At 41.5% G+C, this 25,273-nt stretch overlaps 1 protein-coding gene across 7 annotated transcripts in view; it reads right to left on the bottom strand.

Moving 5' to 3' along the window:
• TDRD7 (tudor domain containing 7) overlaps positions 1–25,273 on the bottom strand; it is a 53,194-nt gene that overhangs the window by 8,458 nt on the left and 19,463 nt on the right. For all 7 annotated transcript variants that reach the window (XM_054810227.1, XM_054810228.1, XM_054810224.1 and 4 more), the window contains exons 5-9: positions 24,944–25,029; positions 23,609–23,826; positions 7,154–7,734; positions 2,284–2,470; positions 576–687 (exon numbers count right to left, since the gene is read on the bottom strand). In XM_054810227.1, the coding sequence (XP_054666202.1) occupies positions 576–687; positions 2,284–2,470; positions 7,154–7,734; positions 23,609–23,826; positions 24,944–25,029 (1,184 nt within the window). The remainder of the gene's footprint in view (positions 1–575; positions 688–2,283; positions 2,471–7,153; positions 7,735–23,608; positions 23,827–24,943; positions 25,030–25,273) is intronic.

Here is a 25,273-nt window from a genome sequence, read left to right as displayed (position 1 = left end):
ACAAAAGTTTGTTCATGGCAATTTTATATATTTAAAATAAAGTCTTTTTTAAAAGTTAGAAATGCCTACCAGTTTTAGGAAGGTAAATAATTTCCAGCAGACTCTAGGAAGTCTGCAAGTATGCAAGTACTGAAAGGGGAAGGATCACTTTAAAATAATGAAATAGGATCTTGGCCTGGCCACAACAGATGTGCCTCATTTGTGAAAAAAGGAGTTGTGCTAGTACATTGCTTCATACAACAGCAAACGTTTCCTGATATTTCTTTAGGCTCGTATATATTAAAGGACAAAGACATCCAAGCTAAGTGCAGAAACAACTAAGCTCCCTTACAGAGATATTGGATATCAAGGTCTTCTAATATCAAGGTTTCTTTATAAAACTCTCCTTCATATCCTTCCTTCCATCCTCTTCTTTCTTTCCATGCCTACCTCTGTCTGCTTAGACTAGCTGTCTTGGACAAAATCTAACATACATGGAATTATTATAAAGAAGGATCAAAACTCCTAGACTGAGACACTTCAATCCATACACTGTGCAACAGCAAGCTGTATGGTTAAGACTGGCTTTCTCTTACCTGCCAGTTTACATTTTGCAGCTTGAAATGGAAGCAAATGGAACTGTTTCTGTAGTTTGTACACACTGTTGCTTTCAACAAACTCACTGAAGCCATGATCAACATAGCATACCTGATAATGGAAAAGGGAATAAGAGTGTAAGATCATGAATATAATTGTAAATATGTTTTCTTGAGTGTAGGGAAAGTGTATTCAGTCACCACATTCTCTGTGCAGCCACAAACAAATCACTTTTCAGTAATTTAGTACTATATAATGCCATTAATCTCATGTTTACTTCACTGCTTGAATGTTCAGAGTTTTCAGGGAAAGCCTTCTTCTCAACATCTCTGTAAAACCATCCTCTCCAACTGTTACACAGAATCTCAGCTCTTAATAGGAAGGGTACTGGAAGGACTCAGCACGTTACCTCAAACCACATGAAGAAAGGTAATAAAGTGACAATTTTTATTTGTAAAGTTTTGGAAGTGATGAAAAGTGAAATACCATTTAAATGTCATTCTATGTTTTGCCTTTTGTTTTTACAGCATTAAGAGAATCATTTTGATTTACACTTATTGTAACTTTGATACAAATACCACAGTAAATGCAGGAAATCAGTAGGGAAACTGCTAATTGGCAGCAAATATTTGGAGCTAAAGTGAGAAAAAGGCTTTGACAGGGCTTTTTACAACTTTTTTCTAAACTCTATCATGCAAAATGTCTGCATACCAAACATTGAAAAGGGAGTCTGAACACTGTATCAGAGGATAATCAGCAAATGCTGCAATAAAACAGTAGCTTTCTTTTGGCTCATAGTTGTAGCTAGAGTGAAATTAGAGGCAAGCTTGCTACCCATGTCCTTGCCACTTCTCTAAACCCAACAATCTTTCACAAAACCGAGTTCTGACATCCCCCCTCCAAGTTCCAGCTGAAGGGTATCACACTAACTTTCAGAAAAACCTCAATTCTAATACATGTGCTATTTAAATACTTATGAAATGGATCAACTTTAGAAGTATGTCAAGCAGACCTGGGTAAAATCTCACCTAACTGGAAGAAGAAACAAAAATAAAAAGGTAACATTAACGTTTGACTAGGCAAGAAATAATAAGTTTGAAACTTTTTTTGAAGGTCTATCATATGTTCTAGCTGCATTGCAGATGGCAAGAAGGGTCTGCCTGGCCCAAGAAAAGTTTAACAGAGAAGTTAAATAATCTCAAAGGGGTTTAACAAAAATGCACACTACATATAACTCCCGGAATATCACATCTGCCTGGAAGAGAACACAAGTATATCGTTCTCATTGTCTTGCTATTTAGTGCATGAATAGTACAAGACTTCAAGCAAAATCTACCAGCAAGCAAATTTTGTTCTTCCCTTTCCCTTCCTCTGTCCCACTCCAAATAATGCTACTACACCCATTCCTCCTAAGACTATCAAAGGTACATTTTCAGTACAAAAGTGCTATAGGGACCAGCCCTATATAAAACCCAAACCAAACCCCCAAAACTCAAACTATTTATGGAAAAACCCTGAAAGACCATTTAATTTTGGCAATCACATAACTTCAAAAAAGTCTTAATTTCTCATACAACTGAAAAGAGAAGTACTTCAGGGCAACAAAGGATAGAATGCTAGTGTGGCATATTTAGGAACTGCCCGTGTATCTAAAAAAGAAGATTGTCTCAAGTGTTCCTCCAAGTGCCAAAAGAAGTAATTGCTTGCCTTTATTCTGTTGTCTTCTAGAGAAATTATCCGAGCACGCAACCAGGCGTCTTCTTCAGCGTGTACTGCAACAAGTTGCCCAACGCTCAGAGATTGTGCTGGTGACACTGTACTATTCTGACTATAGTACACTTTCATGTCATCTTCCATTTGTTCCTGGGCGGATGAATAATCTTTGCCCACATACCTAGAGTGTTTTACAAAAAACCACCACAAGAGTTAGGATGCAACTTCAAAAAGCTGAATAAAAACTGAAGAACATTTATATGCATATATGAATATGAGTAAATTATGGATATGTACATTTTCGAAGCACATCAGTATCCAAATTCTTTTCCCATTAACAGGACTATAGAAAAGTAACTGACATAAAATTTAGTACTTTTGGTGACAGCTAAATGTGGTCCAGCATTGTATAATCTAACAAGCTCAACTAGACTTTTAGTAAGAGCTCCTACCCGATTATACAATCTCATAGAGCAACTTGACCACAAGAGCAGAGTAGTATCTTGGGCCATGTATAAAAGAGAACTAATAGGTCTTCTCTGAAGTTACCCTGTCATTAACAAACACCAGCTTAATCAGGTTTTCACTAAGGTTAATCAAAACCAAGGCATCTAAGATAACTTTACAGATCAGCTGTCAAACCACGTAGTATTTACTCTTGACCTTCAGAACAATGCTGGCATTAGGTTGCTGACCTAATGGTTCATGCTGAAGCAGTTTGTGTTGCATAGATCTCCTTTAATAAAGTATATAAACTCACTGAAAACTCCAAATGGGAAGTTCTGAATGCTTCAGAAACAGGCCAGATTACAGCAGACAAAAGGAAAACTTATTCCTAAATTAGTACTAGTAGCTACTGTTTTAACTTGTTCATAGAGTGACTAATACTGCTCATTTCTACCACACAGTTTAGATTATCATTCTATAAAAACCTAGGTTTATTCTGAAGGTCTGTTATATGCCCAGGATTAGTGCAGATGCCATACTATGACATACTATTCTAACTTTGTTATAAAGACAAAGTTAAATCTGATCACACTCCAGGGAACCATTTTTCTAAAGACAGCCTTCTACCTCACCATCCAAATATATTTGCTTTTCAGAATGACAGCACTTTTGTTTCTAGGTAAGCACTCATCTGCTTCATAATGGACATGGAGTAGGGCAACAGTCAAGTATGTTCTACTTAAGAGTTTATTTCTTAACGCTTGTTTCATAAAGATACTTAACAGACAGTAGGAGCATCTTAACAGAAAGCAGAAGAATCTTTCAGAATTTCCTGCCTCACTCACTATTTTCTGGTAACAGGTAAGCAACATAGTAAAGAAGTTTCTGGCTGCTCGGAGCCAATTGAAAAATTATTTTTCAGATTCTTTAGAAATCTATGCGCAGATGACCAGACACTGCAAGTGTGCATTCAGCACCATTCTTAGTTTCAACTGGAACCAATTCGCACGTCAAGTAAAGCTTGCTGCTTCATTGTGAAAAGAGCAGAGGGGTATGCTTCCATAGTGAAATAAGCTATAAAATTTTGTCTATTCAAAAAAATAAAAGAAGAGGGAAAATAAGTATCTGAGCTGTAGCACAGAAACTCAAGGTAGTTGAGAATAAAAGGTGATAATTAGTTCTTGTGATAATTCAAATGCTGCACCTAGCATATCATCTCTGCCTTCAATCACGCTGTCATAGATGTATAGTGAATATGTAGGAGTGTTTCTATCACCTCACTTCCATTCTATATGCACAGAAAAGGTGAATCCACACATTGTTTCCTTCCTATACATCTACAAGAACATTTTCTTGTCATAGCAAAAAACTATTCCCTTCAGGGCTAGTTTCATCTTGAAGATAAATGACCTCGCCCATGAAGTACACAGATAACCCTAAGTAGTCATTTCTGTATCTAGGGCCAAGAAACCACTAATCACCACCATGTACCTACACTGAGCTGACAAATTCAGAAACATGAATATTGTCCAAGAACCCTGGTCCAAAATTTAGCAAGTGCTGCATTAGAGAAATTGTAATATCACCACCCTCAGTTCATCAGTGTGATATGGTAGTTTAATCCATGGGACTTGAAGCATTCCCCCCCAAAAATAATGGAAACATCCTTAAAACAACAGATTAGAAAGCTAAGATTTGTAACTCCACATATATAGCAATGTGTTGGGTTTGCGTGGCAGGGTTTTGGTAGCGGGGGGGCTACAGGGGTGGCTTCTGTGAGAAGCTGCTAGAAGCTCCCCCTGTGTCTGATAGAGCCAATGCCAGCCGGCGCTAAGACGGGCCCGCCGCTGGCCAAGGCCAAGCCAATCAGCGCCTCTGTGATAACATATTTAAGAAGAAGAAAAACACTTAGAGAGAGAGAGAGCTTTTGCAGCCGGAGAGAGGAGTGAGAAGATGTAAGAAACTCTGCAGACACCAAGGTCAGTGCAGATGGAGGGGGAGGAGGAGCTCCAGGCGCCGGAGCAGAGATCCCCCTGCAGCCCGTGGTGAAGGCCATGGTGAAGCAGGCTGTCCCCCTGCAGCCCATGGAGGAAGGATGAGGGGGTGTAGCGATTCCACCTGCAGCCCGTGGAGGACCCCACGCTGGAGCAGGTGGAGGCACCTGAAGGAAGCTGTGGCCCGTGGGAAGCCCACGCTGGAGCAAGTTCCTGGCCGGACCGGTGGACCCGTGAAGAGGGGAGCCCACGCCAGGGCAGGTTTGCTGGCAGGACTTGTGACCCCGTGGGGGACCCCACGCTGGAGCAGTTTGCTCCTGAAGGTCTGCACCCCATGAGAGGGACTCCTTGCTGGAGCAGGGGAACGATGAGAGGAGTTCTCCCCCTGAGGATGAAGAAGTGGCAGAAACACCGTGAGATGAACTGACCGTAACCCCCACTCCCCGTCCCCCTGTGCCGCTGAGGGGGGGGAAGGTTGAAGCCGGGAGTGAAGTTGAGCCCGGGAAGATGGGAGGGGTGGGGGCAAGTGTTTTAAGAGTTGATTTTATTTTCTCATTCCTCTACTCTGTTTTGCCTAGTAATAAATTAGATGAATTCCCTCTCTAAGTTTGGTCTGTTTTGCTCGTGCCGATAATTAGTGAGTGATCTCTCCCTGTCCTTATCTCAACCTGCAAGCATTTCGTTATGCCTTTTCTCCCCTGTTTAGTGAATGAGGGGAGTGAGAGAGCGGCTCTGGTGGGCACCTGGCCCCCAGCCAGGCTCAACCCACCACAAGCAAGTTATCAATGCTGCCAGAAATAAACGGTGTACAGTGAGAAGGAAAAAGTTTTGCAGAGTGAAGTCCCACCTGCACAGCAAGCTTGAAGTAAGAGATAGATAATTTGTTCCTGCTTTTCCCAATACAAAACATGCAATATGCATCATGTCTAACTGTTCCAGTATCTCTATGTACATGTCTTAAATTGGCTGTCTTTCCTGGCAATATTCATCTTCATCATCTTTCATGTCTTAGACTAAATTTAAACAGAGCCCTCACAGGAACAACCTAAAACATAAAGCTTCTCTTTTCTTTGATGTAGTTCTACCTCCTGCAATTTCTTTTTTTAAGCTAAGGCTCACTCACAAATTCCAGCTGTGTCTTCTTTGTTAAAATGATTGACTCGTCCAGCCAGTGATAGTACAAATGTTAATGATGGATGAAGAAGCTCACCTTACATAATGCTCTGTGGTAAGACCAGTATACAAAATAAATGTATAAGCAATGTACAAAACAAGCTTATCTGAGAAAAAGCACAATATAAGAATGGTACTAGTGGCTAAAACAAAGATGGCAGCATTCTGAAATGAGAATTTCTCTCATAATCCCCAAGTATGGGGATTTTCCCTACAGATTATCAGCCATTAAGATTCCATGACTTCAGGGAACTGGAAACGGTGGACTGACACATAAAGAAAGTTCAAGGTTGAATATTCCAATATATTACTGAGAAAAAGGATATCTAAATTTCAGCCTTAAGGCCAGTGTGTTGACTACTGCCAACCAGGAATGAGGAACAGGGTATTTCTTTCATAGTGAAAGGATCTGTAAGTAAACTGCACACATATTTATTTTTGATCCTAACTCTGAGAATGACTGAAACTATCTAATTAAAGTCAAAACTACAGAAACTAGTGGGAAAAAACAGAGAGCTGTCAATATAGTATACTACCACACAGTTGCTCAATTCATCCTTTGAAGTGACATATAAAACTTTTTAAGATTAGGTTCAATTTGAAATAATTTTCAAAATTAAATATCCTCTATAAAAAGTGTTTGGGGTTTTTTGGTTGGCTGGTTGGGTTTTTTTAAGTTGTAAAGAACTGCTAGGATTTGTGTTTTATCCCACAAACGATATTTATGGTATTTCATGAAACAGTACAATAACATATATGTAAGACAGCCACTACAGTCCACTTCTTACACTGTCCGCTAAGGCTGGGCTGATTAGCAACCAAACAAAGCAGCACTAGTATTTTATTGTTGGATGGAAGCTCATCTGTCCCCAAAAGTGAAAACTACAGTGTAATCTGAGCACACTCAGGTCACACCTAGTTAGTAGTAAGTCAGTTCTAGAAGGAAAATATATTTTAATAAGTATTGCAGCAGTATCTGAATATGACTATGTGTCATATTCATAGGTTTATTTTAAAAAGTCTTCAAAAGCAAGTCAAATCTGCTTTGATTCTCAGATAAGCTAATGATAGAACTTACCAGCTCAGCATAGAAAAAGTTTTAGAAAATTTCCATTTAAGCATACAAACAAAAGGATTCTTAAGTTTTGTTATCAAAATAAGTAAATAACAGGCAGACCTGAACAATATAAATATTATAAATAAATAATATTTATAAATAAAGCAAAAAAGATTCTGAAGTACAAACTTGCCTAATTAGGACCTCATCAGTGTTTTTCAGTTCTAACACCATGACGGACACAGATCCTTCTGATGGAATGATTAGAGGAGGAACAGTTATGTTCTCTGTATACTGGTCCTTGGATTCTTCATGCTGTTGTCCAGCTGTGGCCTTCACACCATCATGCTTCTGGACTTTCTCAGTGACATTCAGACTTTCATCAATGTGTCTTTGGGGTTTAGCATAGAGAATGGCCTTTCTGGGGACTTCAGATACATAGTCCACTATACACACATCTGAGAGCAACTCAAGATTATGTAGAATGTCTTCTGGAAATTTTACTTGGTAAGTGTCTTGGTACAATTTGGGAAGCGCATTAGCCCAAAGACCGCTGGAATACTTCAGCAAGATGTTAACAACTTTCTGCTTGAAGTCACTACTAAGGGATGTAGGTGAGCTCTCCATATTTGGTTTCAACAAAGGGTCTACTTTTGAAGAAGTAACATTCCGAGATGCCTTTTCTTGCTCGGTATCACTTTTTGCTATCGGTGGTATTTTCTTAGCAGGATAAAGAAGCCCATCCATCTGCTCACCTCTGTGTACTTTCTCCACCTTGGAAAACAAAAAGTAGACTCAATAATCAGTTGCTTCTCTAAGTCTAAACCATTTTGCCAATTACATTTTTATAACATGCATTTTATACAGACTTTGAAGTGGACATTCACAGGGAACTAAAGTTGAGCCAATTACTACAGGGTAGTATTTCTTGTAATGCTTCTTCCTCCATTTTGAAGGATACCAAACATATCTGACTACATCAGTACAGGGCAAATATCTAATCTATGCAATTCAACTTGGATTTTCTTCCAAAGAAGTACTGTGTCTCTTTTCTCCTAGAAGGACCAGAAGATGATGACACACTCCACAAACTTAGGTCTTTTGCACATTAACCCCCCCCCCCGACCTTCCACACAGGTAAGCATATCATAAACAAAAGTTTCTGTCTCAGTTTACTGAGGGAAAGGGAATTTGATTGTATACTTCAGAAACAAGAGGACACCTGTCAGAACTGTTGTAAAGGCTATCTGCTGTCAAACCCAGGGAATTACTTTTTCTTAAAAAAAATTCTGAAATTAAGGAAGAAATTTCTGGTTCATAATAAATTTAATTAGGCCATTGTAAACCATGCCCACAGCCTTCCTCCAGACTCAGATGTTTTGCCAGTCCATATGTCTCTACCCTTTGCTAAGTTCAGTAATAAGCATCTCACATGAGCTGAAGTCACAACCTTGAAAGCACCGTATGAGCACTGTGGAAACAAACTCACAATAAAATTCCACTTCCTAAAGCTATGCAGTTTATACCTAGATCAACCTAACCATGGCTTAACAGGAATATCTATGTAGAACTGAGATAACAAAAGCTCTCAGTGTTCTCACATTGATCCCAAAGCAAGAACAACTCCTGCAATAAAGTAAGTTACTGAGGTTTACATAGCTCCACCTTGATGTTCATTCCTCAGGGGAAAGAACTCTTATCACTGGGTCCACATCACACCAACATCCTTTTCAGGGACAGAACGATGAACAAAACACTGAGTAGCTGAATTACTTGCTAGTACTCAGAGATATAATTTAATGATACTGTTGTCTATACCCATCAGAATTTTATAAACCTTGCTAAAGTCATTCTGTGCTGTTCTGTCTTAGCAACATACAATGGAAGCACAATGAAGATTTTAAGTATTATCTTACATAACAAGAATAATACATGTCACTCATTACCAAGATAACATTAAAAAGACAAGAACATTTAGTTATAATATATTGACAAAATGGGGAAAAAATGGCCATTACTATGTCAAGAACCATGTATTTTCTCATATGTGCACCTCTTCACACTCAGATCACACACTCACATCTTCTCATTCCTCTCTGTGGCTGCAAAAGCTGCTGGTTTGGGGGTTTTTTTCCTTCTTAAGTATGTTATCACAGAGGCTCTATCAATATTGCTGATAGGCTTAGCCTTGGCCAGTGGTGAGTCCATCTCAGAGCCAGCTGTCATTGACTCTGTTCGACAAAGGGGAAGCTTTTAGCAGCTTCTCGCAGAAGCCACCCCTGTAGCCCGCCCGCTACTAAAACCTTGCTACGCAAACCCAATACATTCCACCCCTCACCGCTGTGAATCATGTATTTAAGAATTATCATTAAAATCCACATTCATCACACAACCTTCATGAACTTCAATCACATCAACAAAAAAATTCCCCACACCAAAATCAAAACAACATCATCACAACACTGAATGAAAGTGGACAATTTGCACACACAATTCACCCCTCATTCCTTTACCACAATTAGAACAACAGAAATTCTCCACAATCATTCCACGCTCTCGCTATGTTCAGTCCATGTTTTGCCCATTACTTCTTCCAATTACTATCCTTATCTTGGATTCCTCATGCCCCATGTTGGATGTCAAAAAGGACTGTGGTGGGTTGACCCTGGCTGGAGGCCAGGTGCCCCCCAAAGCTGCTCTATCACTGCCCTCCTCAGCTGGACGGGGAGAAAAAATGTAACAAAAGGCTCCTGGGTCGAGATAAGGACAGGGAGAGATCATTCACCAATTACCGTCACGGGAAAACCAGACTCAACTTCAAAACAATTCATCTAATTTATTACCAAGCAAAACAGAGTAGAGGAATGAGAAATAAAACCAACTCTTAAAACACCTCCCCCCACCCCTCCCTGCTTCCCAGGCCCAACTTCACTCCCCATTTCTCTCCCTCCTCCCCCCAGCGGCACAGGGGGACGGGGAATGGGGGTTGTGGTCAGTTCCTCACATGGTGTCTCTGCCGCTCCTTCCTCCTCAGGGGGAGGACTCCTCACACTCTGCCCCTGCTCCAGCCTGGGGGCCCTCCCACAGGAGACAGTCCTCCACCAACTTCTCTAACGTGAGTCCTTCCCACGGGCTGCAGTTCTTCACCAACTGCTCCAGCGTGGGTCCCTCCCACGAGGTGCAGACCTTCAGGAATAGACTGCTCTAGCGTGGGTCCCTTCCACGGGGTCACAAGTCCTGCCAGCAAACCCGCTCCGGCGTGGGCTTCTCTCTCCATGGGACCACAGGTCCTGCCAGGAGCCTGCTCCAGCGCGGGCTTCCCATGGGGTCACAGCCTCCTTCGGGTGCTTCCAGGGTCCTCCACGGGCTGCAAGGGAATCTCTGCTCCGGTACCTGGAGCACCTCCTCCCCCTCCTTCTGCACTAACTTTGGTGTTCACAAAGTTGTTTCTCTCACATCTTCTCACTCCTCTCTCTGGCTGCAAAAGCTGCTGTTCTTTTTTTTTTTTCCTTCTTAAATACGTTATTCCAGAGGCATTACCATGGTTGCTGATTGGCTTGGCCTTGGCCAGCGGTGGTTCCATCTCGGAGCCGGCTGGCATTGCCTCAGTCCGACAAAGGGGAAGCTTCTAGCAGCTTCTCGCAGAAGCCACCCTTCTAGCCCCCCCGCTATCAAAACCTTGCCACACAAACCAAATACATTGCCACATGATCTGAGTTGAGAGAGTCAGCAAAACCACCTAAAGGTTACTACACAAGTGCATTTCCATACACCTCCTATGCATTACATTGTCTAGACTGGTGCAAAAGCAAGCTATCAAATGGTCTTGTTCAACTTCTACAAACACTAGCATGTGTGCTATCTGAAATTGACACAAATGAGATAGTATTTGTAGATATAAAAAAATATTAACCACATTAGAGAATTCTCATGCATTCATGGTGGCATGTCTGAATCCTTCTTTACCAGTGAAAACCAAAGTAGTAACATCTTCTGCAAGAATAAGACATGAGAAAGCAGGCAAGCCTGTCTAAGAAGCCTCAGCTCCCCAAATTCATGCTAATGAGTCTACAAGCTTTAAGACTTGAGTTTTTCCAAGTAGGTTCACTAAACTGAGGAGACGTTCCCTCCTAATTGGGGGAGAGGGGAGAAGTAGTGTCCTATAGACATCCATTTACTAAAGAATAACAGGAAAATTATTGTGCCTCTTGAACCACAGGCAAAGAAAGGAGCTTGGTTAAAAAACCCCAACCAAACAAAAACTTATCAAAGCCTTCCAAGGGCAGTACTCCATCTACACTCTGCCTTCAAAATACAGTCAAGAGACCAAAGTACATCAAGTGGCCCAGAGAAAAAATCAGGGCACACCACATTGGCAGGTTATGACATCCTAGATACAAAGGAATTGATAAAGATGTCCCAAGTGTCCATGCACAAGATTGAGGAATTTAAATGACCAGCCAAGGAAACTTTAACTCCAGAAAATACTTGGCATTATGAGGACAACAATCTGTATGAGAAGGCTGTGTTGGAATGTATGGCAGCTCATCCCAAAAGAAACTGGATGCAGAAGTTTACCTTTATGCACCCTTTCTCTTAGCTAGCCCTTTTAAACTAGTGCTGCAACAGAGATAAATAAATTTTACCTGACAGGACTATTAAACCTTATACACTAAAGACTGGCAGCAGACTATAGAGAGAAGATCCTCAGAGACATTTAAGCCTCTTAACTCCAATAATAGCTCTGAGGTTTTCTAGGCACTGAAGCTCTGTTTTGAAAAAACTGTAGATGCTGACTGAGTCAACAATTTAAAGACAGAAAAATGCTATTTCAGTAAGTTGTTTCAGCTTACTTCAGTATAAATAAGCTCAGGTGGACATCATTAGGCTACTATTTCTTGCATAGAAATTAATGCTCAAGATGCAACAGACTCATCCAAACAGTGCTATGGCCAAGACACCTTCAAGGACGCACAACACTACAAGAACTTTTAATTGTAAGCAAACAGCTTCACTTGTGAGCAGCACTTCAAAATAGCCACCCTTTCTTTAGCACAAATATCTCCACTTGGTTTCCAGTTGAGTTTACAGATTTGCCTGCAACGTACTTTCCATTAGTATGGCTGGCAGGTCTGGTTGCCAGCACAACAAGCCTGCTGTCACCTCTCCATTAGAGAGCACAAAGCAGAGTCAACAGCTGTCAGAACATACTATCAGGGCAACAGAGACTGAAGTCATTCTACACAGAGGAAAAAGAAAAACATGTTTTTCCTGGGCCTGGGTAACAGAGGGAACTCTTAAAAATTAAAATCTGGAGCCCCAAATAATAAAACTTCAAATTAAAAAAACCACTCCCAAGATAAATACTGACACCACAACTAAGTCAAGTGAAATGCAAAAGAAGAGCAAGTCCACTCCTTTTGATGTACGCATATAGAGGGGATGAAGGCCGATGTGCTCCTGTACATGTTGCTTGGACAAAAGCTTTGTATAAGTGTGCTTCACAACATGCAAGTTAACCACTACACTAATATATATAATCAAAAGAAATGATCCACTTTGTGATGCCCAGAATGATGAAGATAACACTGAGTCTTGTTTAATTGTGTGCACAGTGATGATCAAAGAGCAGATACATTGGCAAACTCCCAGAGCATCATTACCTTGCAGAAAGGAAGTAGAAAAAACACCTCCTTGAAATGAGAGTTTCTAGTTAGAGAAAGCATCCTTGACTTTCAAGGTTACATTCACAACTACCATATGCAGCTATTTTATGCCATTCTTCTGCATGGTAGGGAAAGGAAATGCACAGTGGAAGTCGGCTTTTAATGTCAATGACAGAGTCTCATCATATGTGGCAAACAGGAAAAGTCTGGCTCCATGATTCTTGGTATCAGACTGCTCTGCAACACACTAATCAGAACTATCCCTCTGATTCAGTGAGAATAATTCATCAGAAGTGTGACGCATGAATTGTTTCAGATCCAATTTAAATATGCAACACAGAAGCTAGCTACCATGGCATACGTACCATAGTCTGCATACAGACACATTTTGCTGATGGGCACCTTAGACAAATGCTTCAGTGTGAAGGCAGCTCTCATCTACGTGACTTTGCTCAACAGTACATTAAGTTCAACTCCCAACAAGCTGGAGCTCAAAGCAGTGAAGAAGGTATTGCTGGCCTTGATCAGCAGTACCTTGTATTCATACATTTGGCTGACAGTGTCTTTTCTCTGTCAGGCACTACAATTCCAGGTCCCACTTTTTTCGCCAATCACTCTACAGTACAGCTCTCCCTAGGCAATGGTGAGATGCTGCTTCAACATTAACACTTCTCCCTGCTCTTCCAAGTAGCTGCCTTTGAAAGCAACAGAGTTTAAGCTACCAAGCTATTGAATATGCATGCAAAGTAACCAATTCTGGGGAAAAAAGAGACTTGTGCAATGTTCTTGAAAGGCTGAAGATCCCCACTGCACTGGGTGGCATCAGACACAGTAAAGAGCTTTTCCTTACAAGGCTGTGGAAAGTCCCTTATGTCATCCAGTTACAGCTTATCCTTGGGATCCACTCTAGCTTTTACAGCTTCTAGTCCAATATGCAATCAATCGTTTTGCATGGGAAGCTATGATACCTAACTTCTTACCCTAAATGTCAAAAGGACACATTGAAAGTCTTGTCTTCAGCCAAACCTCATGCCAACTGGGAAGCTGGAGCAGGACTGGAACAGGACTGGAGTACGTTGCCCAGAAAGGTTGTGGAGTGTCTGTTGCTAAAACATGACCAGATACAGCCCTGGGCAAACTGCTCATGCTGACCCTGCTTGAGCAGGGCAGTTGCATTAGATAATCTCAAGAGGTCCCTTCCAATCTCAGTGATTCCATGATTCTGTGAAATGCTTATACAATATTAGAAGAACTGGCTCAGTTCTTCCAAATTTCAACTAAATTTCAGTTATGTAAGATGTAAGAACTACCTTCAAAAATCATAGGCCTCTTACGATATTAGGGAAGGCAAAATAATTTTGAAAGGTTTTGATTTAATAGCCTTTTCAGCCACTAACCCTGACAGGTATGTCAGTTTCCTTAAGAGGACTCAGGAAAGATCAATTATGATATTCAGATTGGCAATGACAACAATAACTTTTAGTGGACTCTTCATAGCAAATACAGAAGATACTTTCAGCCCTTCAACTGAAATGAAAATTTTCAGATGGTGTGATGACTCTTAAACCTTTCTATTTCTGGTAGTCATTGCTTTTATACTTAACTGAAATGTTAAAATACAAGTTGTTAAAGGATCCTTATTCCCATGATATCCCTTGTTCAGGTTCAGCTAGTGCTCAGCGCTGGGGCGGTAAGCTCTGCAAAGTTCAGGAGTGTCTTTAGGTTGCCCCCTTCTGCCAATCCTCCTTGACGTCCCAGTTCATTAACTTGCACATCACAGTGAAGATAATTATTCTTCATAGTTCCTTGTGCTTTTGAGACTCTGATTTCTAAAAACACAGTTACAAGTGAAACTCTGTGATGCAACAAGCCAGTTGAGTCAATCTAACAACTCTGTACTGTTGAGGGCTGCCCTTATTCCTCATATCCTTATGCCAGAACTGAAGATCAACAGACACTTTTGTCAGCAGTTCTTTTTGTCTGCACTCATTTTCAGCTCATAATGCAGTGAAGTCTTCCTAAGGGGTCAGAGAAGTGCAAGATTTGACACACAAGGAATTGCAAGGGTATGTGAAGCAGGAACAAGGCAAGATGCTGTCAAATGGAGTCTGACTTCATTTCGTGGCTCATCATGTTGTCTAACCACTCATCAGTAAGACTGAGCTTCAGGAACACTGAGTTACAGCCTGTTCTAGCACTGTGTTTGGGCAGCAAAGTTATTCTGGATCTTGTGTCCTCAACTGGCTCACTTCCACATGTACAACAACACCATTTTCTCAGTGAGGCTGATTCCAACTGTATTTTGCCCTGTGCTGTACTATATACAACACATCTAGTTAAATTTTAGGCACAACATGTCTTCTGTTCACTGAACTCTATTCTGAATGGCTAATGGCTCTGTATCTAGTACTGAGATACTCACCAAAGGAAACTGTCAGACCTAACACTGATTTCTTCAACGAGCATGGCAAAAGAAAGTTAACTATCATAACTCTAGAGCTCATCTGCAGGAGACAGTTTGTAAGGCTTGTGTAAAACTGTGCAAGTTTCCATTCATACATACTACAAGCCATGATAGCTTGCTCCATTGTCTCCTCTATATGTAAAGTACATTCCAGCTTATAAGAACACACCGTCTATTACACATAATTAGACCTGAATTTTTTATTCTCTCAAGTCTATTTCTCTATTTGGAATGATGACTTTTGCGTCAACAGCTTAATCGTGGCATAGAAATTTTTTCCTGAAGAGTAAAATCCTGAGAGAACCAAGTTGCTCAAGGAATACAACTGGTCACTATGGCAATCCTCCTCTTCTCTGAGGGGACCTGTTTAATTCACTCTGAACACTACAGTAAAAACTCAGCTGCCAGTGTAGTACCCAGTTCATTAACGGAGGGGATATTGCTCAGGAACAGAGATTCAGAAAACAACAGCTTTAATCCTGTTTCTGTCAGTCTGTTTACCAGCTGATCATGCCATCTTTCTGAGCCTTTAGTTCCACTTTCTGCAAACAGTCACAACTTTTGTAAAATGTAAAAGATGAAGAATATTCTGAGAACTACATACTGTTAAAAAAAAAATCAACGAAATATCCTACCTGTTAACTAGGCAATATATGTAAGTCCCATTCTTGTCTAAAAATATCTTCTACCTTCCTGTTTGTAATTACAAATTTCAACTTGTAATGACTACTTAAAAAAACGCCACAAATCAACCACAAATACCCAAAACCCACCAAACAAAAAACATGCGAATTTTCCCCTTCTTTTCTCTGATTTTTTCCAATTATCTGTCTTCAAGAAGACAGCCTGTGGGATCTGCCCAGCACCATCCCAGACATCTGAGAGATGAAGCGAAGAACACTAAACTTTCCTTTACTGGGTAAAACCTCCTCAGAATAAATAGTCAGGTAAATATTTTGCAGTCTGAGGAGCATTTTCATACAGTATCAACCAATACAATACCAAAGTGCTTAAGTGCACTAAAGAACATGCTCAGGTATTACTTAGCTATATGCTTATTAAAAAGTAGTAAGACAACTGACTGGTAGATTACTGGAGATGATACTGGCCTCTGATGACAACAGATTACTGGTTAAACTGATAGGTAGCCAGAGCCAGTAGGATGTTTTACAAAAAGGTTTTGTAGAACTATTGAAAAGCAAATATATCTCTTCAAGCACAACTGGAATTTCCAAATTCAGAATGGTAGTGTTATTTTTATACCAGCTCCTTAAGAAACCAGATAGAAAGACTAAGGCAGCCATTACTACAAGAAAACTCTAGAAGCAAGTCTAGAAGCAGGCATCCTTTCTTTCTACCAATTAAAAGGTGGATGCCTACTATTCACTCTTTCTTCTCTTCTAACTGCAAGAATGAATTTGGGAACGCAAGTGGAGAAAAAGATGACAGAAGACAGCTTCACCTGACAAACAACACAGGAGACTGACATATTTTGTCATCTTCTCAGGCTGACATATGAGCATGAAAAAAGGCTGCTACTAGAAAGAAGCCAGCACCAAGACTGGCTGGAAAAGATCAGCTGTGGAATAATTACATACAGGCAGGCTGAATCAGCCTGTCAGAAGAGCTGTACTGGGTCAGAACAGAGATATTCCTAGCCTGACATCCTCTTTGACAACAGCAGGTGCCTAGGAGAAAGCATGGGGGATAGGACCAACTTACTGATACCTCTTCCATTTTGGATACTCCATAGTTCACGCACTACCAGTTAGTGACAGTTTCTTTGGAGAGAACTAGTTCATGACAACTAAGGCCACAGATCATCCATTCATTAGTCAATGTATTCAGCTGCTTTTGAATTCAAGATGATAATTCCCTATTTACCTTCTCCAGGTCTCCATTTTATAGCCCATATCTCCATCTTTCCCCACATAAATCATGTACCTTAACTGTTGCTTATACAGAGTCCATTACTTATCTTTACTCGTCACCCTTCTGAATTACCCTTTCATTCTGCTTGCTCTCTCAGTAAACTTTTGTTTGTGTATTTTTGGGGTGAAGATGGGAGAAGCACATCTGATTTTGACCTGTGCTTACACAACACATTTTCCCAGTGGTACAGCGTTTGCTACTTTGTTCTCCATTCATGAGAATATTCTCATCCCTGTCTTTTCAGGGAAGTTTGCTGCCTCCCTGGGGCCCAAATTAGAGATGTCACCAGCCAACAAAATAGCTTAGTGTATTATCCACTCCTGTTCTTTCATGTCAGTACTAATCATGTTGCAAAAAAAGTCTAAGGTTGATCAAAAGAGATTTTGGGGCCCTGGGAAGAATGCTAAAAAATTCAGGAGTACAGATAGTAATTTTCTCAATCCTCCTAGTAATGGGGAGAGACTTGAGAAGAAACAGATGAGCCCAAGATACAAACACCTGGCTCCAGGACTGGTGCCTACACCAAAACTTTGGGCTTTATAACCATGGAAGAACCTTTGAGGCACAAGGTATGATGGGGCCTGATGGGAGCCATCTGTCCTGATGGGGGAAACACGTCTTTGGTCATTGTGACAATTGCCCATAAGAGGTTAAAGACACAGGTGTCCACTTATCTTTTACACAAACATTGTGGATAGAGATCTGCAAGGTGGATATGAGAAGCAGCCGAGGGAGGGAGTCTTACAGTGCCAAGATGGCCCTCTTTTAGCTAGAGAACGCGGAATAAACAGATAGATGGTTTCTACACAGAATCTTGAAGGCCATGGTGCCCGGAGTGAGACTTTTTGCTTCATTATCAGTGAAATGAATGTAAAAGTTGACACCCCTAAATATGATAATGAGCTAAAAGAAGTACATGCTAAACATATATGACTATAGTACTTGACTGTCCACCCAAATCATGTTAAATGTCACCCCAGGGAGGGGAACAGTTAAGACTGGGGTATGAAGGATATTGAGGAAGTTAACCTCGTGGGGAGAGAGAAGAGATTGAAGACCCAGAAGAGGCAGTCGATGGGCTGTGCTCCTTCTCCTCCACCCAAGATAGGGACGCCTTCTGGGTAAGCACTGCAGTTTCACCTTTTTGGTGACAATACCTGCGATAGCATTTTTCAGGCATTATAATCATATATTAGTGCTATTGCAGGAAGTGCATTTATCAAAGGCATTTCTGAACTCTTTGTATCTGTCGCTTTAATAAACTTTCTGTTTCAACTTTGCGAAACTCAGTGAAAGCCCTTTAGGGGACTCTGACAGGCAAACATTGACTCTGACATGTGGCTATATATAATCCCTTAGACATAAACCATTTACCAAGTCTGGGACTAAGACTGGACGCAGCTGCACCTATGCGCCTCCCTGAGAAGGAGTTTAGAAATCAAGAGGGTCCTTTCTGAACCTCGTGGCTCAATGGGAGAGCTACACATCAGACTCGTGCCCTTTACATGACAGTCATAAGCTGGTGGGAGTGATTGAGAGGGCTTTGAACTAGAATTACTAGGGGAATGGGATGCTAATAGGAGAGCAGAAGGCAAGCCAAATGTTATGGTGGCATCGCCTGAGGGTGCCAATGCTAGCAGGAACATTTATGCTGCTCCTGGGAGCACAGAGGGCTCAGGAACACATCTGAAATGCTTGTACACCAACACACACAGTATGAAAAATGAACAGGATGAACTGGAAGCACTGGTCAGCTCCCAGAGTTATGATGCCATTGTTATTAGTGAGACTTGGTGGAATGAGTCCCATGACTGGAGGGCTGGGATGGAGGCCTACAGGCTCTTCAGGAGGGATGTGCAGGGCACGTGAGGTGGAGGAGTTGCACTGTATATGAGGGAGAGGTTTGACTGTACAGCCCTTACAGTTAGCGATGATGTGGTTGAAAGCCTCTGGGTGAGAATCAGGGGGATGGAAAACAAAGGAGATGGAGCAGTGGGTGTCTACTACCGATTGCCCAGCCAGGATGATAGCACTGATGAGTTATTTTACAGGTAATCAGGAAAAATCTGCATCAGTAGTCCTTGTGGGAGATTTCAACTTCCCAGATGTCAGCTGGGAATACCATATTGCTGTGGCAAGCATGTCTGGGAAATCCTTGAAGTTTGTGGAAGGTAACTTCTTGTCACAAGCACTCAGTGAGCCAGCTAGGAAAGATGCCCTCCTAAACTTGTTGTTTATGAATAGAGAAGGACTATGTCAGGAGAGGTTTAGACTGGGCATGAGGAAGCATTTCTTTACTGAGAGAATGGTGAAACACTGGAACAGGCTTCCTAGAGAGCTTGTCGATGCCCCAAGCCTGTCAGTGTTGAAAAGGCATTTGGACAATGCCCTTATTGACATGCTTTAACTTTTTCTCAGCCCTGAATTGGTCAGGCAGTTGGACTAGGTGATCATTGATAGGTCCCTTCCAATTGAAATATTCTTTTCTATTCTAGTCACTTTCAGGTACTTATCACTGCCTTTTTTGCTACTGAGCCAATGTTTTAATGAAGTTATTATAAATGCCAAGATCTCTTTTCCCAAGCTTAACAGTCCATACAGAAAAAAATCCCATGTTTTTAATGTAATGACAGAGATCTTCCTGTCCCTTGCTGTAGTTAAGTCTCATTTGCAATTTTACTGGCCAGCAATCTGGTACTAGGAATTTCCATACTTCTTCAGAGAGCCCCGATCTTTATAACTCTGAACAACCTTGCCTTACAAGCCAGCTCAACTTGTATTTGCACCCTTTACCAACTCACTCACTACAATCCTGACCAGCATGTGTCCAACTGTCCCCCCTGTGGAATCCCACCATGACTTCCTGCCTTTCTGAAGGTCAACCATTTCAGCCTTGCTTCATTTCCAATCTTTTAACCAATTATACATAGAATCACAGACTCATAGAATGGTTTGGGCTGGAAGGCACCTCAAAGACCATCTAGTTCCAAGCCCCCTGCCATGGGCAGGGACACCCTCCACTAGACCACGTTGCCCAAAGCCCCATCCAACCTGGCCCTGAACACTTCCAGGGAGGGGACCATCCACAACCTCTCTGGGCAACCTGTGCCAGTACCTCACTACCCTCACAGTAAAGCATTTCTTCCTAACATCTAATCTAAATCCATCCTCCTTTAGTTTAAACCCATTATGCCCTTGTCCTGTCACTCCATGCCCTTGTAAACAGTCCCTCTCCAGCTTTCCTGTAGGCCCCTTCAGGTACTGGAAGGGAATTAGGTCTCCCCAGAGCCTTCTCTTCTCCAGGCTGAACAAGCCCAACTCTCTCAGACTGTCTTCACAGGAGAGGTGCCCCAGCCCTCTGATCAGCTTCGTGGCTCTCCTCTGGACTCACTCTAACAGCTCCATGTTTTTCTTGTACTGGGGACCCCAGAGCTGGACGCAGTACTCCAGGTGTGGTCTCACAAGAGCAGAGTGGCAGAGTCACCTCCCTTGACCTGCTGGTCGCCCTTACTTTTGATGCAGTCCAGGATATGGTTGGCTTTCTAGGCTGCAAGCACGCATTGCTGGGTCATGTTGGGGTTTTCATCAACCAACACCCCCAAGTCCTTCTCCTCAGGGCTGCTCTCAATCCATTCTCCGCCCAACCTGTAGTTGTGCTTGGATTGTGCCAACCCACATGCAGGACCTCACACTTGGCCCTGCTGAACCACATCCATGGAAGGACCTTCCCTAATGTCCTAGGATTGCCTAAGTCTCTAAAAGCTTTTGGAAAAGAACTCTGGAAATTCAAGTAAATGTTTTGAGAAGATGTAGGAATTTAGCTTTCTCTTGAATTGCCATATCTGAATCACCATCTCCTGAATCACGCACAGAGGTCAAGTAATTGAGGAGAACTCAGCATGGGCAAAGAAAAAGTCTTTTAAACATATGTACCACTCAGTAAGGAGGTTTATAATTAGACTGCAAAGGGAACCACAAGACATGTCGCCAGTATCAAAAGTAAATTTATTATTACTTTTGGGTTATTTGTGACTTCAAAAAAAAAAAACAAACCAAGAACTTGTTTGTTTACAAGTCTGTATCTCTCTTTCTCGTATCTCTGCTGTAATGTTCTCCCTCCCTCAGAGGTTCAGCTGCCTGCATCCCAAGGATTCAAGGCTCAGCCCAAACACAGCACAGCTACATAACTTCGGCTCAGAATTCTAAAAAAATTGCTATGTTGTGAGAAAGACTTGTGAGAAAAATCTGTAGAAAGGTAAGAAATGAGACAGGGGTAGGATGGCTAAAATGGCAATCACTAACTGCTCAAAGATGCATGACAAAGTAATTAATCAAACTCAAAGGTATAAGATTCTGATAGAAAAAAAAGAAGGTGGGAGGGTCACCACCAGTCATCATGTTTTTCAAAGCACTAGTCTTGCTGGAGATGGAAGCAGACAATTCAGCAACACTGCAGATCTGACTGACAGAGCTGTTGAAGTAGACTCTTCTGACTGAAGCCTCACTGGATAGCAGAGACTTTTTGGGAGTTCTTTAAGGCTGGTGAGCTTATTTATTCTCAGCCCAATTGCTCATTAAGGCTTGGCTATAATCTGTGACTGCTAGCCATGACATAATTACTTTGTACTTTTGCATTTAGCTGTGCAAAATATGTTGCTACAAGCAAGATATTCACACAAGCTAACCTAAAGCAGTGAGGTAACAGATTGATGCAAAACAAAGTCAGCCTCAATCCTTTGTAACTTAGTGATTTTTGGAGACTTCTGCTTACTAGACAGGAAAAGTTTCCATTACTGGTGGTTGTAATCTAAACACAGAAATGCTAATTTTCCCAGAAGTCAAAAATGAAATACCTTCTTTTCAGAGAAAAGTTTAACACTGTCCACAGCAGAGTTCTCAAATGATGAGCTTGGAGATGATGAAAGCATATTATAAGGTTTATTGCCTGCTGGTTTGTAACTAAGCTACTAATCAGTATGCATTCAATATGAGTATGTGTTGTCTCTTGAAGAAGGTACTGAAACACCATGCATTTTTTCTGTGCTTCTGAAGCTGGCAGACACTCCCAGTCTAAGTATCCAACAAGAGAGAAATAATTTAGAAATTAGTCATAGAAGCATCTTCACTGGTACTGTACTGAAGAGTACAATCTGCCTTCTGGCATTTCAAATGATCTACAGAGCTGTACACCTGCAGACAACTTGTTTGAACCAGGAATATATTATATTTAAGAGATGTATGGTAGCATTCATATAAGAAGGCCTGGGTCCCAGTTCAAACTCCTCCATGCCAAAGCAATGACTATGGTTTACATAAGTCAGTGAACTGAGACAGGCTTTACAGGCTTATTAACAGTTCTGTACACTAAGACTGACTGTGCCAAGACAACTTGATAGTTCTGATTGCTGTTGTAATGTGCCTGCTGTATTACAGTGTTTCCACAGATTTAATGACTGCTTATTTACTCTAAAATGACTTTATTTGCTTGCTAGAAAGAAGAGATAGACCCAACAGATAACAAGCAAAAGGACAATGAACACAGACTCAAGATCCTGGAGTAACAGTAACATTTTTTCTGGAACACTAGCCAAGAAAAAGACTAAAATTTACTGCATGAATTAAGTAACTCAAAGCATTACAGCTTGCTCTATGGATAACTCAGGAACCAATCATCAACCATCAAAACAAATTGCTGCTGTCTGCATACATTACTGATGTCTGTAGTAAGATGTCACAAATGCATTTTATATACGTGTCAGAATACCATACACACATACAAATGTTGTTATTCCTGAAAAGCAATTATTTTGTCTCAGTGAAACTTTTTTTGGCATTTAAAGTTATTACAGGAGATCACACTTAGCAGTATGTACATGTAAAGTCACTTCAAGTAGACAGATTCTCATTACTTCAATACTTTTCTGGTGCCACAGTTTGACAGATGTTGATGAAATTGAAAGTTTTCATTGATATGACTGGCCTGTTAAAGTAAAGCTAACCAAAGCCTTGATTTAAAGTTGCATTATATCCTAAATGAACCATGAGTGCAGAAGAAGAGATAAAAGCATAGCAATTGAGGACTTTTAGAATCATAGAATGGTTTGAGTTGGAAGGGACCTCAAAGACCATCTAGTTCCAACCCCCCTGCCGTGGGCAGGGACACCCTCCACTAGACCACGTTGCCCAAAGCCCCATCCAACCTGGCCCTGAACACTTCCAGGGAGGGGACCATCCACAACCTCTCTGGGCAACCTGTGCCAGTGCCTCACTACCCTCACAGTAAAGCATTTCTTCCTAACATCTAATCTAAATCCATCCTCCTTTAGTTTAAACCCATTATGCCCTTGTCCTGTCACTCCATGCCCTTGTAAACAGTCCCTCTCCAGCTTTCCTGTAGGCCCCTTCAGGTACTGGAAGGGAATTAGGTCTCCCCGGAGCCTTCTCTTCTCCAGGCTGAACAAGCCCAACTCTCTCAGACTGTCTTCACAGGAGAGGTGCTCCAGCCCTCTGATCATCTTCATGGCAAATAGACACTCAAATCTGTAGGAGATTGGCATCTTCCACAAAAATGACATTCAATACTTACTGTGCACACATGAGGCCAGTTCTCAAGCTGATGCAGCACTGCTGTGCTGAGTTCCTCCCAGTACATTTCCCGGTAGATCTGTGGCATCTTTGACACCCAGACACCACTGCTACACTTGTTCAGAATCTCCTTGATGCGACTTTGAACTTCATTGACATGAGAAGCAGAAGGGCCAGAGGCAACGGTATGTGTCTCTGCAATGGATGTGTTCAAGTTATCTGTTAAAATAAAAATACAGCCTTGAAATAAACATGGCCTTATCAGCAGAGAGAGACACAGATGATTACCTACCTACTTAAAAATTAAACATGGGAGCTGCCAGCATAACACCAACTCCTCTCCTGCACAGCATGGATGTTTCAGTCACTTTCTATTGGAAAGAGCCATGGAAACCTCACACATTTAGTAATTGACCTGAAGCTGAATTTTCAATCACTGGTTATTTTCATAAGAAGTTGCTAAATGTTTCTTCTGAAAGAATCCTGGAAGAGGTTACAGAACCCACAGGCATGCTGTTCCTCACAGGCTGCACTGAGGCAGTGTCCCAAGAAGGACACAAGATCATTTCTTTATGAGTACAAACACCACAAAAAAGATACAGCAAAACACCCAAGGATGTTCTTCTAAATTCAGACAGATGTACAAAATAGACCAATGATTTGCCGAACCCAGCACCCATCCTTTCTGTGCTACTGCATCCAAGGAAGCCCTCCAGTGGAGCAGGGAATGAGACAGCAACTGTCCAGCTACTTCGGACAGTTTCATACAGTGTGTGTAGGAGCAAAACAGTCATTATCCCAGCTGGAGGTTCACATCACTAGCTTGCCTGCTCCCTCATCTCTATTCGTTTCCTCCCTTTGGAGAGGTGTATTTGATACCAGACCTGAAGCTTCACAAATCAGCCTGAGAGGCCTCAAAAAAAGCAACCATCATTTGGTTGGTGCATTACTGCACAACTGCTGGGAGCCAGGCATGCAGAAGGGTATTTTCCAGACAGCTAAGTTAGTGTGCTGCTTACTCCTGAAAGCCAGGATTTCACTCTCCTGGCAGTGAAGCTAAGCATACTCCTCCTGTTTCCAAGCTACTCACACTAGCTTTGTGATTGCCTTTGACACTTACTAGACAAGGATCTTCCTAGAAGGCAGAGAGGCAAACAAGTAAACACACACGCTTCCCCAGCACCATGAAATCAGAGTGAGAAGGTTTGCTCACAGAACTTGGTTTCTCACTCAAACGTGTCTTCTTTCAAAACAAGTACTAGGACAGATTTTGCTTAAGATGACATCCATTCTAATGGGAGTAGTCAGCAAAAATTTTCTTAATGGGTAAACATACCATTTGAATCTATGGAAGAGCTTCTGGACAGGTGAACTTGCAACTCCTTTTGAAACCGTGGTGGGACAGTTAGTCTCTTTTCAGACCTAAAATTGAAAAGAAAATTGCTTTAAATTATTCTCCTGGCTCTGAATAGCATTCCATTTGCTTACAAGACCTATATGTAAAATAAAATGTATTTCACATACTTCTAGCAGGCTGCCTGCACAAGATCAGTACTCACAATGTCCTGGCTTGGAAGGCAACTGGATCAGCAGCAATAAGACAGATCAACAGGTGGTTTCTAGTTTTTTCTTATTATCCCAATTATTGTGAGAAACAAAACACATA

This window comes from Grus americana, chromosome Z, assembly GCF_028858705.1.
Source record: "Grus americana isolate bGruAme1 chromosome Z, bGruAme1.mat, whole genome shotgun sequence".
In the NCBI taxonomy this organism is placed as follows: domain Eukaryota; kingdom Metazoa; phylum Chordata; class Aves; order Gruiformes; family Gruidae; genus Grus; species Grus americana.
The sequence above is the reverse complement of the archived record's forward strand: the minus strand, read 5'-3'. Positions and strand labels throughout refer to the sequence as shown.